This window comes from Muscardinus avellanarius, assembly GCF_963383645.1.
Source record: "Muscardinus avellanarius genome assembly, chromosome: 3".
Classification (NCBI taxonomy): domain Eukaryota; kingdom Metazoa; phylum Chordata; class Mammalia; order Rodentia; family Gliridae; genus Muscardinus; species Muscardinus avellanarius.
In genome coordinates, this window is record NC_137788.1 from 123,270,579 (window position 1) to 123,287,789 (window position 17,211).

Here is a 17,211-nt window from a genome sequence, read left to right on the forward strand (position 1 = left end):
TGTTGATAACAAGAGGCTGTTGGCTTGTGTTGATATCATGACCCCTCAGTGGCACACACAGACCAAAGCCGAGCAAACCCATCAAGGCCAGCCTGGCCTTGCGGTGGCCAAAGCTGCCTGTGTTCAGTTTAGAATGGCTAAGCCGGGCGTGGTGGTGCACATTTGTAATCCCAGCATTCGGGAGGCTGAGACTGGAGGATTGTGGTTCGCGGACAGCCTCAGCTACTTAGTGAGGCCCTCTGCAACTCAGTGAGACCCTGTTTCAAAATAAAGAATAAAAAATAGGGCCGAGGGTGTATCTCGGAGGTAGAATATCCCTGGGTTCCATCCCCAGACCCGTAAAACAAAACAAAACAAAACAAAAACCAAACAAACAAAAACCAGAATGGCCAGCTAGTCATCACTCCCTGGCTAAGGCTCTACTCTCTCTGATGTGGCATTTCTGTTTGATTGGCTCAAAATAAAGCATCCCCCTAAGCTGGCTTGTGAGTGGGCCAGTCAGGTGCTGACCTTGCTTCCTCTTCCCAGCAGACAGAGCAGCTGCACCTGTGTGTCTTGTGCCTTGTTTCACCCCCTGGTTCTGAGGAAGGGACGCAGGATGTTGTGGGACCTCAGAGTCTGGTGGAAGGAAGCTGACTGCAGCATGTACGGAGGAAGGGCTCTGTTGGACCTAAGCAATGGCTGGCTCCTTTCTGGGGCCTCCTGAGCCAGCCCCTGATGAGCCAAGCTGTGTGGTTTTGGAATCCTGGTATCTTTTCAGGGTTTACCCAAAAAAGCCTTTGTCACTAAAGAATGACAACTGTTAGTTCAGAGAAAAAGTCCCAGCTTTTGTGCTTTTGTTGTTCCTTTGTGCTGCAGTCAATGTAAGACGGACAGACTTGGGATTCTGAAGGAAGCGTGGTTTATGGAGATCCCATGGCTATTCTGTGAAGGGTACAGCGCAGGACCCTGGCCCCTGCTTCTTTCCCAGGGCGCTAGAGAAGGGCTGCATCTGAGGTCCCAGTAGGATCTATACTGCACGTCTGCCTCTGAGCAAGGGACTGGAGGCTGGTGTCGCCGCTGTGCTTCTGGTCGCCTGGGAGACCCTTTCCAGGCAGTACGCCTCAGGAATGATTGTCCCCCTGGGCATGGCGGTGTTCACCAACAACACTTGGGAGGCTGAGACAGGAGGATCACAGGTTCAAGACCAGGCTCAGCAACTCAGTGAGACCCTGTTTCAACATAAATAAGAAGGCTTGGGAGCTGGGCCTGGTGGCGCAGGCATGCATTTCTAGTACTCGGAAGGCTGGGCAAGAGGATCACAGGTTTGTGGCCAGCCTCAGCTATGTGTGAAGCTCTCAGCAACTTAGGGAGATTCTATTTCAAAATAAAAGTAGCGCTGGGGGTGTAGCTCAGAGGTAGAAGGCCCTGAGTTCCAACTCCAGTTCAACAACAACAACAACAACAACAACAACAACAACAACGGCTGGGGGTAGCCTGGAAATGCCCCCTGGGTTCTATCCTCAGTCCAAAAAAAAAAAAAAAAAAAAAAAAGTCCAAGGAGCTGTGGATCTAGGGCTGATTAACTAGGGCTAAAAGCCTTCTACCAAAGATACTTCTAGCTCTCCTCTGATTATGGTCTTAAAATAGTCTCAATACTTTCCCAGCACACAGAAGACTAACAGAAGAGAGTGCTCGCCTCTTTCCCACTTCAGGCCAGTGATATTTTCTAGGTGTTAGTCATACTGCTGACTTTCACTCATTTTTTATTATTTATTTATTTATTTATTTATTTATTTATTTATTTATTTGGTGGTACTGGGGTTCCTGGAAGCCCTTCTACCTCCGGGCTACACTCCCAGACCTATTTTTTTTTTTTATAATTTGGAAACAGGGTGTCTTAAGCCAGCGAGTCTGGCTCTGAACCAGCGCGATCCTACTGTCTTCACCTCCCAAGCGCGGGGATTACAAGCGTGTGCCACCAACCCCGGCCCATTTTTTATTTTTTAAAATGAACTTTCTAAAATGTAAAATCCAGTCACTCCTGCTTCAGGAGCCTCCTTGATACTACCAGGAAAAAGTTCAAACTCCATAGTGTAGCACCCTGGCCCTCTCTCTCTATCCCCGCTCCCCCTTCCAAAGATTCAGGATTACTCCCCTTCTCTAAGCCACCAGTGTGGTTCTTCATCTCTCTCCTCTGATGAGGTCACCACCTCCAGGAAGTCTTCCCTTAGTCCCGTTTCCTGTGGCTTACATACTCCACCATTGCCTGCATTACCTCTGCCTAATTACTGGAGGATAAGGGTTAGGGACCCTCTCTCCCCAGGTCTCTTGGAAGAGGTGCTCACATAGAGGAGTCTCATCAGGACCCTAAAGAAGCCACACTAATGTTCAACAGGCAAGTGGGATCATGGGAAGCGAACCCTTGGGACAGAGCCAGCCCGATGACCCTGACCCCCCCTGGGCAGGAAGCAGGTGACAGGTGGCTGGGAGTGCTCGGGAGGAGTTTGGCAGCTCTGGGAAGGCTTCCAAATGCTCTGGTTGCCTCATCCTGTGGAACAAGTTGGAGTTTCCTTCTTTGGTTAAGTCAGTGGTTCTCAACCCTGGTTCCACATGGAATCGCCAGGAAACTGAAAAGATCTATGCCCAACCCTACCCCAAACCAATTTGAGGGGGACTTCCTGCTCAAGTGGGGAGGAACCCCTGTGTCTTTAGGAAGCTTGCTGAGCAAGGCCAAGGATGAGAATAGTTCTTCAAAGCATTGCCTCCCCTTACTGCTTCCTGGGAGCGCAGACAGTTCTGGGGCCCTGTTCCAGAAAGGTCCTTTGGGCCTTGTAGGATGGAGGCCAAAGTTGGGAGGGGAAGGGTCGGAGAGCAAGCCCACACCAAGACACACTGGCACCTTTGTGTGCTTTCAGCGATCTGTGCTTTCTGTCTGGAAGTTGGCAGTATGGACACGTCTCTGTGCCTGGTAGAGAAGTGAGCCAGAGACAGCGAGAAGGGCGATCGCTGACTTACAGGTGAATCTTGCCTGGAGGCGGCCCTGACATGGCACTGAGGAGCTCTAAACACTGTATGTCCTGGGGAAAGTGTCCTAGTGGGTAGCTGAGGAGGCCACCAGCTGCTGGCCTGCTATGTATGCCTCTGAGCTACGAATGGTTTCTGCAGTAGCCTTCAGAGCCGGAATATTTCCTATCTGGCTCTTTACAGAAAGTGAGCCTCACCCTGATGGAGTTAATCAGATCTGAGAGGTCTCGTATAGATAGGGCACACAGCCTGACCGGCAGAAGTTGGACGTTGGAAACTTGTGCTGAGCTGAGGGAGTGGGGAGGCCCCCCCAGCCACACGCAGAGGCTACGCCTTGTGTTGTTAGGGGAAACTAGGCGGGACCTGTGGTCAGAGCAGACCCAGCCCAAGACAGATGTAAATGTATTTGGCTAATTTCCTTGGGAAAGCTGTCTATGTAAACTGGCTAGCAAGCCTGTCACCTCCCTGAGTCACATTTTCCAGGCCTTCTTATTTAAGATGGAGTTTTTTTCCCCTCTTGGACGAGCCAGGGTCCTAGCAGCTGAGAGCATAATGGTATGGGGATCCCCAGAGTGCCCCTAGGTGAGCGATCTCTGCCTCCACAAAGGGGTCAAAAACAAGGCCCCAGAGGCCCCTCGGTGCCTGGAGTTGCAGACAAGGGCCCGGTTGTGCCTTCGCTTGAGGAGGAAGCCGTAATGCTTGGTGCTCTCCCTTGCCTTCTTCTCCAGAGAGTTGGTTTGAAGAAAGTGGAAGAATCCCCAGGGAGTTTCAGGTATAGTTTTAGTTTTGTCTTGTTTTATTTCAACCCAACCCAACCCAAAACAACAACTGCAAACAAAACACCTATTGCTATTCACTGTTCAAGAACCCAGTGCTAGGCCTGTGTGAGCCATTGTGTTGAAGACTCACTCGCTTTGCCCCTGCACTTTCTCTTCCACAGTGTTGTGCAGGGGATGTGGGGGTACTCAGTGACTACCACTTGCATTTTTGAAATGGACTCAGATTTGTTTCATTTCTGTGGTGCTGGGAGTCAAACCCGGGGCCTTGTGTTTGCTAGTCAAGCGATCTCTACCACAGAGCCACATAACTTCAACAATATATTTAATATTAGGATGTTAATCTTTCCCTCCAAAGAACTGGATGAATGGCTCCTCTCTGACTAGCACTCTGTTTCTCTATTAGGCATATTTGGATTCTTATTTTGGCTTCTATTTGAATGTTCATTTTCCTTAACTACTCTAGTTCTAGTTGCAATCCCACATCATCCTCTGAACATGCCTGTACTGGTTCCTTTGGCCAGCTGGGGACACCTGCCTGATAGTTACCTGTGATGATGTTGATGATGATGATGGTAATGGTGATGATGATGGAGTCTGTAAACCTCACTGATCCAGAAAGTCCTTCCTCTCCTTCTATACCCAGCTCAAATATCATTTCTAGGATCCTTACTTCCCATATACTTCCACCTCCAGTTAAGATTAAAGTTTTTATTCTTATATTCTCATGATAATAAAGAACACTTACAGAGTCCTTAATATGTGCCAGAAACTGTTCTAAGTTTCTTTATACTCTTTACATGTATTAGCTAATTTTATCTTCATAATAATCCTAAGAAGGTATACTAGTTTTGGCTCTGTTTACAACCGAGGTAACCAAAGCACTGAAGATTAAATCGCTTTCCAAAGGTTTCATAGCTAGGAAGTTTCAGAACTAATATTGAAACTCAGGCAGTGTGATTCCACCATGCTGTAACCACCAAGCCACCCTGTCTTTCAGTGTTGGATATGACAGGTGTTCTTTTTTTTTTTTTGGTGGTACTTGGGGTGGAACCCAGAGGCATTCTACCTCTGGGCTACACTCCCAGACCTATTTGGAAACAGGGTCTCTCTGAGTTGCTGAGAGTCTCACTAAGTAGCTGAGGCTGGCTTTGAACCTGTGTGATCCTCCTGTCTCAGCTTCCCAAGTGCTGGGATTACAAGAGTGGGCCACCACACCCAACTTGACAGGTGTTCTTAAATGCCTGTTTGAGGGTGCTTCCAGATTATGAGCTCCTGGGAGCACAGCAATTTCTTTGTCATCATGGTACCCTTATAGCCTTTAAAAAGTATTTAACAAGTAGTGCGTGCTCAGTGACTAAGTAATGAAACGCATTGTGTCCAGCTTCCTGTTTTGCCCATTAGAATGGACTTTAGTTTTCAGGGGTGGCTGGTCCAGTTCCAGGGAAAGTAAGATGCAATTCTACACATTGTTCAGAATTCGAGGGCTGAGCTAGTTGCTGCAGAAAATCCTGGGAATAAAGTACCCTACCTGCCTCTCCGGTACTGCTCAGCCTGGGCCAGTCCTGGGAACTGTGTATCTGAGTTTCAGGAAACCATGGTGATCAGCGTCATAAAATCCTCAGAGATAAGGAACACAGCCATGATCTTCCTCAGGGAATTTTCCCATGGGGAGGTTGCTGAGGTGAATGAATAGGAGGTGGACCTTGCCCAGCCAGCCTAGTAGGGAAGATTGTTTCAGGGGTTACTTTCCTTAAGCTTCTGTTAAGAATTCAGAGAACCTTCTAGACCTCTAGAATGTTCTCTTTGCTGCTTCTAAAACTCTTTTGTGGATTTAGGAAGGAATCAGTCTCCCTCTCTGTCTCTCTGACACACTCTCTTTCAATCTTTTATTATTGCTGTTAGTACTATTTTTAAAAATTATGCATACTTGAAACAGTTGTAAACAACAGAGAAATTCTTTTTTTGCAGTACTGGGGATAGAGCCCAGGGGCATTTTACCTCTGAGCTACATTATCAGCCCTATTTGTTTATTCTTTATTTTGAAACAGGGTCTCACTGAGTTGCAAAGGGCCTCGCTAAGTAGCTGAGGCTGTGGACAAACTGTGATCCTCCAGTCTCAGCCTCCCCAATGCTGGGATCACAAGCCTCCCAAATGCACCACCACACCTGGCTCCATTTCTTCCCCCAGAGATAAACAGCTTTGTCATATCTTCTTAAGGATATTCTTTTTCTTTAAATCTACACATCACCATCAGGGTGTAATTTAATATCATAGGCATATATTTTAAAAACAAGAACAGCCGGGCGTGATGGTGCACGCTTGTAACTCCAGCATTTGGGAGGCTGAGATAGGAGGATCGCCGTTCGAGGCCAGTCTTAGCTACTTAGTGAGGCCCTTTGCAACTCACTGAAACCCTGTTTCAAAATAAATAATGAAAACTAGGGCTGGGGGTGTAGCTTGGAGGTAGTATACCCCTGGGTTCCATCCCCAGTACTGCAAAAACAAACAACACACACACACACACACACACACACACACACACACACACACACACAAGAACAAAGTTATTCTTAACAGTTTGTTCTGTGGCTTGCTTTTCCCATGACAGTACCTTTGGCCATGGTGTTAGGGCTGTGTGTGTGTGTGTGTGATGCTTGGAGTTTGAATTGCCTGTCAGTGGACCATCATTATTAAAGAATAACTGTGCTCTAATATGTCCATCAAAGCACCTCTGTTGATAAGAATAACCACTTATGACCGGGCCCTCAGGTGCAGCCTGCAGTGCTGAATCTCTTTGAAGCCCACTATTTTATTTAACAAGCTTGTTTTGGTTTATGCACTGTTTTTTCTCTGTGGCTTTGTATACCCCAGGTAGTTGTGACTCAGTGTGAGAGCTCGATGCCCAAGACACACCTGCACACTGTAGGAAGTTGCTGAAGAATAGCACAGTTTTAGCCGGGCGTGGTGGTGCACGCTTGTAATCCCCTAATCCCCGCGCTTGGGAGGCTGAGACAGGAGGATCGCACAGGTTCGAAGCCAGCCTCAGCTACTTAGTGAGGCTCTCAGCAACTTAGTGAGACCCTGTTTCCAAATAAAATATAAAATAGGTCTGGGGGTATATCCCGGAGGTAGAAAAGCCCCTGGGTTCCACCCACAGTACCACAAAAAAAAAAAAAAAAAAAAAAAAAAAAGAATAGCACAGTTTTGCAGGGGCGGATGACAGGTAGGCTCGACCAGGGGCAGGGGCCGTCTCACTTTTGGGTGAGTGGACTCCGAAGATTTGTGAAAATTATGACCATTAGGGATTATTTCTCTAGAGTAATCAGACATTCACAGTCCTCATTTACAGTGCCAATGTCCCAAATCCATCCATTAAATTACTATTTTATAGCTGGGCGTGGTCGCTCATGCTTGTAATCCCCGTGCTTGGGAGGCGGAGACAGGAGGATCGCGCTGGTTCTGAGCCAGCCTCGCTGGCTTAAGTGACTCTGTTTCCACATAAAAAAGTTAAAAAGTAGGTCTGGGGGTGTAGCCCGTGGGAGTGTATCCTAGAGGTAGAAGGGCTTCCAGGAACCCCAGTACCACCAAAAAAAAAAAAAAAAAAATTAACTATTTTATAGAAAGGAGAGCAGGAAACCAAGTTATCTGTTTTGTTTTGGACACGTAGGATAATAAGATGATGATAATATGTAGATAATAATAAAATATCTAGTATTCATAGAGGCTTACTACATGCCACATACAGATTCAGAGAGATTAAATAACTTGCCCATAGCGCACAGCTAGTAGATGTTGGAGCCCGAGTGTGTGCGCATTAACACGGGTGTGCATATACCTGTGTGTGCAAATATACATCCATGTGTGTACTCACATGTGTGTATGGGATGGAGGCAATTTGTATGGAGAAATGTACCTCCTTTTCTTAGCCATGTGACCCCACCTCCCAGATGCTTAGTTTCCTTATCTGCAAAGTAGGACAGGTAGGAGTGCAGATGCCACAGGGTCTCAGTGAGGAGTAAACGAATAAATGGGTGTACAACACTTAGAAGATGCCTGGCATGGACTATGGGCGGAATACAAGAAAATGGCTTTGTTCAGAATCCTCCTTTGTCAATAGAATATTGGTAAAATCACATAGGTTGTAGCTTCTCTCACTGAATTGTATAATGCTTTTTTTATTTTAAGAGAAATAGTGCGATTTCTACTTTCTTCTCAGTGCTGGGATTCAAATTTAGGGCCTTGTGTATGCCTGATAAGTTCAGCACCACTGAGCTACACACTCTGTCCTAAGCTGTTAAAAATCACTTCGAAGCCATCATTCTAGCCAGGCGTGGTGGCGCACGCTTGTAATCCCAGCATTCGGGAGGCTGAGACCGGAGGATCGCGGTTCGCGGACAGCTTCAGCTACTTAGTGAGGCCCTCTGCAACTCAGTGAGACCCGGTTTCAAAATAAAGAACAAAAAATTGGGCAGGGGGTATAGCTCGGAGGTCAGATGCCTCTGGGTTCCATCCCCAGCCCCCCCCCCCCCACACACACAAAAAAAAACCCACAAATATTTCAGTGAGTTCCATTGGCAACTTTTAATAAATTGACACATGAACCTCCATAATTAGCAACAAATATTCACGGTGGCCTAGCCAGGTAAGGACTCAGATAGTTTATCAACTTACAATCATCATGTTCTTAGTCTCCGATACCTTTTCAGATAACTGTCTTACTTTGAGTCTGAATTCAGCAAACATGGGCAGCTTTGTTTTGGTTTTCTTTCTATTTTAAAATATTCAAAACCTTAAATTATCCATCGTAACCATTATCAAGCGTACAGTTCAGCGGCATTAAGTGCGTTGTGGTGTTGTACAGGCGTGGCCACTACCCATCCACAAAATTCTTCCCATCTTCTCAGACTGAAATTCTGCACCCAGTAAACACAAACCCTGCATTTCCCCATCTCCTTAGCCCTTTTGTCTCTGCGATTTGGTGGCTGTAGGTATTGCATATAAGTAGGGTCATACAGGGTTTGCCCTTTTACAACTGGCACATTTTATTAGCGTGAGGTCTTCAGGGCTCATCCGTGTATCGTATATCAGAACCTCCTTTCTTCCTGAGGCTGACATGATAATCCACTGTAGGAACGTAGCACATTTTGATTATCCATCTGTCTGACAATGGACTTCTGAGTTGTTTCCATCTTTGGCGATTGTAAATAATACTGCTGCTATGAATGGAGGTAAATAGTCTTAGAAAAAAATGTGATTAAACACGAACATGTCTATGGCAGACCAATTAAATATCTGGTTAATTAGGAAGCACCTTCCTATCCGAGTCATCTAAAATCTTATGATTTAGAAATAACCACTGTATATCTTGGCTTCTCTTCCTCTATCTGCATTTTGGCCTATACCTATGAAACCAGATTATTCTCTACATAATGTTATGGAAACTGAGCCATTTAAAAAATGTTCAGAATCTCTGAAGTTATTGGGTCGCTTCTCTGTTTCAAGCAGCAGGCTGCTGGGTGCTTATGCCGGGCGGGGCAGAGGCTGGTCCTGCCCTCTGGCTCTGTATGGTAACCTTCGTGGCCAAGCAAAAGAAACAGGCTGAGAAGCTTCAGGTCACCTATCCCTCCCTCCCCTCCTTCCTCCCTCCCTCTCTACTGGGGAATGGACCCAGGGAGCTCTACCTCTAAGCTATTTGAACCCAGGTATTCTCCTCCTCCTCCTCCTCCTCCTCCTCCTCCTCCTCCTCTTGCTCCTCCTCCTCCTCCTCTTGCTCCTCCTCCTCCTCCTTCTTCTTTTTGTTGGTACTGGGGTTCCTGGAAACCCTTCTACCTCTGGGCTACACTCCCAGACTTATTTTTATATTTTTTAAATTTGGAAACAGGGTCTCTTAAGCCAACGAGGCTGGCTTCAAACCTGCACGATCCTCCTGTCTCCGCCTCCCAAGCGCGGGGATTACAAGCGTGCGCCACCACGCCCGGCTGGCATTCTACTTCTGAGCTACACTCCCAGCCCTATTTGACTTTTTAATTTGAAATAGGAGCTCACTAAGCTATCCCATGTTGTCCTCAAACCTGCAATCCTCCCACCTCAGCCTCCCAAGCCCTGGGAATACAGGTGTGCACCACCACACCCCATTTCACCTGGTTCTTTCTGCCCCAAATGTTGGTTCCTAACTGGCCTTTCCTCTCCACCTCTTCCAGGCAAATGTCTGCAGACTACGGCTGACCGTGCCGCCAGAGAGTCCAGTCCCCGAGCGAACTGGAAAGAAGATTGAGAGAAAAGAAGAGGTGAGCCACCTCTGAGGCCCAGCACCCACCGCGTGGCCTTGCGCTCGCTAACCAGCTGTCCCGTCCCTCACCGGTCTGTCCCGAGAGCTGCACGTTGGCCACTCTGCTGATGAAGGCCCTGCCCTTCCCTCCCGCTCCCGCAGGCCCGGCTGCTCGTCCAGCTTGCTTGGCCAGGGCCCCTGTCCTTGCTTCTAGGTGAACACTGTGGCTCTGTGTTCACCGTGTTAACGCTGTGGCCCTCAGGACAGGTGCTGTGGCAGAGAATGTGGTTTTTCCTGGGCCAGACAATGTGATTGAGTCAAAGGTTCCATTGTGAGTCCAGGACAGAGCCCCTGCCAGCCGCTGGGAGCAGCGGCAGGAAGCCTGGCCCAGGCACGCGGGGACAGCCTCGCAGGCTGCTCTGGCAGTGGGAAGGGCGCTTGGCTGGACATTTGTGTGCCGGCTGTGGTGCTAAGTGCTGGGCCATAAGGGAGATATGACCTTGTCCCTGCTTTAGAGGGACTCACAGTTTTCAGGCGACACAGATGTATAAACAAGCAAGGATGATGTGACATTTCAAGTGTTCAGATTCAGCATTGTACGGCAGGCTCTGGGAACAGACAAGGGAATAAACTGGCCTCTTGGCGGGTGACTGAAGCGCAGGCTTAAAGAAAAATGGGAGGCTCTGTTTACCTCTAGTTGTGCTCCTGGACAAGCCACTGTATACAATGCACAAGTTATTACATGGTGCCTACTGATTCCAGGGCACTGTTCATTCTAGGCACTGGGCATACAGCAGTGAGCAGAGCAGTAAACAGACCAACAGAATACTTGTCATCTGTAGATCTAGTGGGATGAGAATAAAAATAAACAAAATAGCCGGGCGTGGTGGCGCATGCTTGTAATCCCAGCACTCGGGAGACTGAGGCCGGAGGATCACGGTTTGTGGACAGCCTCAGCTAGTTAGTGAGGCCCTCTGCAACTCAGTGAGACCCGGTTTCAAAATAAAGAATAAAAAATAGGGCAGGGGGTGTAGCTCGGAGGTCGAATGCCCCTGGGTTCCATCCCCAGACCCAAAAAAAAAAAAACAAAAAAACAAAAAAAGTTTTTAGAGTTTCGGAGGTAATAAGTGCTAACGGAGACAAAGTAAGGGAAAGGGATAGCAGTTCCAGGGATTAGGGAGTACTTTTTCCTGTGCATCTATTTTATATGGATATAAATAAAACAATAAGATGGTGTGTAATAAATTTCATAAATGGAACCATGACATAGTGACTCCTTGAAATACAAGCCTGGTTGTGGCGTTAACCAACAGTGAGGTGAACTGCAAAAGGGAAGCTTCTCATTGGCTGATGAGTTTTTCCTGGATGACATCCCTGGTTTCCTGTAGGTCTCTGTCTCTCCTTCCCTCCTCTGGCGCCTTCTTGTCCCCACTGCCACTAAGGACAGAGTGCTGCAGTGCTAATGTAAATGGTGAGTGACAGAGAAAGGAAATAGGAAAGAAAGAAAAGGAAGCTGCAGCTAGAGAAATGTGAAAGAATGTGCACTTGCTGATGTGCATAAAAAGAACATGAGCTCAGCCGGGCGTGGTGGCGCACGCTTGTAATCCCCGCGCTTGGGAGGCTGAGACAGGAGGATCGCGCAGGTTCGAAGCCAGCCTCGGCTACTTAGTGAGGCTCTCAGCAACTTAGTGAGACCCTGTTTCTAAATAAAATAGAAAACAGGTCTGGGAGTATAGCCCGGAGGTAGGAAGCCTCTGAGTTCCACCCCCCAGTATCACCATAAACAAACAAACAAATAAATAAGAGCCTGACCTGGGTACTGAGACCATCCCAGAGTCCCAGCTACTCAGGAGGCCCGCGGAGGAGGATGGCAAGTTCGAGATAAGCCTGGGCAATTTAGTGAGACCCTGTCTCAAAATCAAAAGGGCTCAGTGGTAGAGAGTCCCTGGCTTTGATCTCCAGTATAGAAGGGGAAGGGAGGGGAGGATGAGTCATAAGTTCCTCTAAAGGATCTGGAAAAATGGCTGGTTCCAGGTGGGAGCTGAGAAAGGACAAGGTGGGCCCAGGGCACCTGGCTAGAAAGCAAGGTAGCACTCAAGACTAGTGAGGTCTGGGCAGGGGCCCTGGGTTGTCACTGGTTTCAAAGTATCCCTTTGAAAGACGACTTCCTGATTCTGAAAGGTCAGTGTGCCCGACAGTGGAACAACCTGGCCGTCAACATTTCAACCAAATGACCCAGCCTGGCATCAGCAGCAGGGGCAGCCCACTGTCGTGTGGCTTTGAAGGTGACACACTCCTCCCTGGGTCATAGTCATGCCAAGCTGTCTAATTGAATTAATAATACGAAAACAAATTCCAAAATGTGGGACAGTCTACAAAACCATTGGCTTGTACCTCTCCATAAAGTCAGCAATTAAAAAAAAAGGGTGAGATTTTGTAGATAAGAGAGGCATAAGAGACCTAACAGGAAATGTAATGAGTGAAGCTTGATTATATCTCCTATCACAAAAGTTATGAAAGGACACACTGAGGTAACTATACAGTTTTGAATCTGAACCATACACTATATATTACTGAATAAATGTTAGTTTTCTTACTTGTAATAATGGTACTGTGGTTACATAGCTGAATAATTCATTTGGCTTCTGTGAGCTTTAAACACTCAATTTCATAACCATAAAAGAAAAGTGGGACTGGTCGGCTTCCCTGCTGGATCCCTGTGATGACCAGGGCTGAGTGGGCCCTCTGTCGCTGGGGACATCTTCCTTTACTGTGCTCCTCCACATCGGCCCTCTCAGAGCTGATGGCTTTGGGCACGGGCCTTCTTAGAATCCTTTTTTAAAAGGTTTATTAGTGCATTAGCATTATACATTGTAGTGAGATTTGAAGTGATGCAAATGTGCATGCACACAGCACCTGCCTTCCCTTCCCCGTTCGCCCGCGGCCCGCCCGCCCTTCCACATGAGCGCGGTTGGTGGTGCTACCTTCGTATACCGCCATAGCGCTTGTTGGCGCTCTTGCTCAATCTGCCCTCCTCCCTCGCCTCCCTACCTCCCTGCCCCTCTCCTCTTCCACGATCCTACTGGTCTCTCTAGTTTATTTGAAGTTTCTTATGGTTCCTATTTTTGTTCTAGCCTTCACATCTGAAAGAAGACATATGACCCTGGACTTTCTGAGGCTGGTTGGTCTCAGCATAATATTTTCTAGTTCCACTCATTTTCCTGCAAATGACATAATTTTGTTCTTCCTTATGACTAAGTAAAATTCAATTGTATGTATGTACCATTTTCTTCAGAATACTTTTTGAAGAGGAGGCGGGAGCTGGAGTGGGAGAGAGGAAGAGACCTCGTGGCTTGCCTGTGTGTGGTAGAGGGGTGGGGAATTCAGCGTGTTGGAGTTAGACCATAGATGTGTGCCTTGCAGACAATCCTAAAGGGTTCTGAGTGCTGAACCAAGGGTGGTAGACGCCCTGCAGGGGCTGTCCTGGCTAAAGAAGAACCGCATCCCCAAGGAAAGAGGCTTGTGTGTTTAGATCTGTCAAGTTGATAACTAAGTTGTTACCACTTTGCCTATTAGTCTGAAACTTACTAAAGCAATAAACCTTTTTTTGCGGTACTGGGGATGAAACCTAGGACATTCTACCTCTGAGCTACACCCTCAGCCCTATTTTTTATTTTGAAACAGGGTCTCACTGAGTTGTAGAGGGCCTCACTAAGTAGCTGAGGCTCTCCAGGAACCCGATCCTTCTGTCTCAGCCTCCCAAACGCTGGAATTACAAGTGTGCGCCCCCATGCCCGGCAGCAATAAACCTTCTTTTAAAAAAATCAAATGGAAAATCACCAGATCACCATAAACTGTCTCAAGATCACCAGACTAATGTCTTTTCTACATACCTTCCCATACCTACCCTTCACCAAGTTTCCATTAAAAGAAGAGCCAGGCCGGGCGTGGTGGCGCACGCTTGTAATCCCCCCACTTGGGAGGCGGAGACAGGAGGATCGCTCAGGTTCGAAGCCAGCCACGCTGGCTTAGGAGACCCTGTTTCCAAATAAAAATATAAAATAGGTCTGAGAGTGTAGCCCAGAGGTAGAAGGGTTTCCAGGAATCCCAGTAACACCACCAAAAAAAAAAAAAAAAAAAAAAAAAAAAAAGAAGAGGAGCCAGGAAACCCTAAAGCATCTCTCACTCATGAGATGACTGGTGACTGGTATATCAACGGTCACGCCAATCCTGGATTGAGACCTCCTGCCACCTTGGGAACTCCTGGAGACTGTCCTCTGGAGATGCTTGTTCTCCTGTGACATTCTGATCACCAACCTAATGACACCTTCACCTCTTCACACTGAACCCAAGACCCTAGAAACCACTCGAGACCACCTGTGTTCTTTTCCCCTTTCAACCGAAAGCAGCTTTGAAAAAGTAGGATTTAGAAAAGTGGGATGTATCAGAGCTGCCTGGTTACAGCAGCACTGAAAAGGTCCAGGACCCAGAAGCGTCCTTCCCTCATCGGTGGATGGAAAGACACTTTTTATAAACCTTGAGATGGCCCAATATGAGAGCTGCCCAGGGGGAGCACAGTCTATGGACTGCACCTGTAGGTCCACTCAAGCACCCCAACAGGAGTCTTTTCTTTTGATGGAATTTGATTGTGAGCCCTATAGACAAGAATGTAGGTGGAAAATAGAGATAGGAGAACAGAGACCCAAAGTAGAGTTGAGAAACAGGAGCCAAGCAGAGAAGACAAGTCATAATCAAGTGCATAGCTAGGTCTAGGTCTAGATCTGCTGTTGAACGAGGAGCTCACTGGAGCTACTATTGCAACCTGAAGAAAAGCGAACGGTGCTCCAGGAGGCCTTGCCGCACAGCACCGAGACTTCTCCTGTGCTTCCTCACGTCCCCTCGCAGTCTCACAACAAATTCCCTACTATGTAGCATGAACGTGTCTTCATCTCTTCTTACAGGAAGCGTTTAAACTCACAGAGTAATTTATAGGTTATGCTTCATACCAAGTTACCATGTAGAGAAAACACTCATAGATCAGAGCATAACCGGGTGAACTTTAACCATTGCTGATAATCATAATCAAACTGGGATTGCCTGTGTCATTCAGGCTGCAAATGGCCTGGGGCTCAGACTTTTTGATTTCTCTATCTTTAAATGTCTCTATGAAAGCTAGTATTGAGAAGGCATGGGTGTTAGGAAAACACTAACAACTTATTTCTTCTAGCAATTTATTGATGGGAAAGTAGAAACAAAGGGGTAGGTGATGTAGCATAGAGAAATAGCATATGTATTGGGTTGTGTGTACTTGAGTTTGAACTTGACCATGACTCACACTCTGACTCAGTTTCTTCACTTGTAAAGTAGAAATAATAATAGCACTTCCTAGGATAGTTTAAAGAATTAAATAACCTATGGAATATAATAGGCTTAGGCAAATTTCTGCCACAAAATAATGTGTCAATAAAGATGAGTCTCAGTGTGCCCTACCCTTTAAAACTTCTGTGGGTATTAAATCAGGTGATGGAACGAACACATACAGGTAGTAACTGACACATGGAAAAAAGTGGCCATTACAGGGCTGGGGATGTAGCCTGGTGGTAGAGCACCAAGGTTTGATCCCCAGCACCACGAAAAATAATTAGCCATTACTACAATAGCAGCATAACAACTAATGCTATAATTACTACAATATTTTCTTAGTGAATGGGCCGGTCGTTTTATGTTCCAGTCTGTCTACCATGGTCTGTAACCAGATTACAGACCATGTAACCTGGTTACAGACCATGTAACATGTTACTGAAAGCTGCTGGTAGCTCCTGGACCTCCTAAAGCAATACAGTGTAAGGGGAAAGGCGTGGGACCATCAACCAGGAGACCAGAGGTTTAGTTCCAAGCTCCAGCACTAACAAATTATGAACCTTTGGTCCCTCTGAGTTCTGATTTTCTCTTTGTTGAATGAAGGCCTCGATGTTCTAGCTCATAAATGTCGCCATTGTAAATCTCCAAGTGCTTTTACATTTTAAAATCCTGGTTTGTAGATATGCATTTTTGAATATATATATATATATTTAATATTTTATTGGTGCATTATATTCATACATCATATTGAGGTAAAAAACTTGTGTGGACATACCATGTATCACCCATTTAGCCCCTACCCACTTACCACCCCATTCCCTCCCCATCCCTCCTTCCCTTGCTTGGCTTAGTGGTTGACTTTGATATGTTTAAGTACTTTGTGTTTTAGAGAATTTCCTTCTTCCTCCCTCCCATCCCCTCATTTAGGTTGTCTTGTTTGCTCCTCTATAGGATTTCCTTTTTCATCTAGATTTCGTCCTATGACCCATTTCTCCCTAACTCTCACATATTAGGGAAAGCATCTGATTTCTTATTTTTTGTGACTTACTAATCTTGCTTAGCATAATGTCCTCCAGTTCCATCCATTTCCCTGAAAATGATGTCATTGAGGTTTTTTTTTTAATGGCTGAGTAAAATTCCATTGTGCACATATCCCACAGTTTTGTGATCCATTCACCTGTTGATGGACATCTTGGCTGGTTCCACAGTTTGGCTCTGGTGAATTGTGCAGCTATGAACATAGATACACATGCATTAGTTTGGTTTCCTTTCTTTTGGGTAGATGCCCAGAAGTGGTATTGCTGGATCGAATGGTAGATATGCATTTTAAACCAAATTGGATTCTGTTTTTACAAATAGTAAAAGCCAAAAATCAGCTATCTACTGAACCCTCCCATATAAATCAGGCAAAACTGACACCAGTGGTGACCAGAGTCCTCCCAGCTTCCCTTCTCCAGACCTCCTACTGTGGGCGCTTGTGAACTCCAAGGCTCTGAGTAGCTCAGAACAGAAGCCACGGGGTAGCGAGTGACCGAGATGCCCGTTGTGCTGGGGGGACCGGGCGTGCAGTCCCAGTGCCTGTCTGTGATCCTGGTGACTCACTGTAGAAGAACTGGGGTAGAGAGGAGGGCGGGGCCAGCTTTTCCTCTAGCACTGAAGTCCTTGGGTGGGGGCAGCCCTGGGAGGTTCTGGTGATAACTGCGGCTGCTTTGAGCAATTTTATCACCATGGCTGGTGGCTTCCTGGACTTGAGCCACTGGGAGCCAGAGGCCATGCACCAGCAGGGAGCTCTGGAA

General features: G+C 46.7%; 1 protein-coding gene across 2 annotated transcripts in view; it reads left to right on the plus strand.

The window, feature by feature from the left end:
- Positions 1-17,211, plus strand: part of MYZAP (myocardial zonula adherens protein) — a gene marked incomplete at both ends in the record, with an annotated part of 100,230 nt that overhangs the window by 3,952 nt on the left and 79,067 nt on the right. For both annotated transcript variants that reach the window (XM_080690949.1, XM_080690950.1), the window contains one exon: positions 9,987-10,073. In XM_080690949.1, the coding sequence (XP_080547075.1) occupies positions 9,987-10,073 (87 nt within the window). The remainder of the gene's footprint in view (positions 1-9,986; positions 10,074-17,211) is intronic.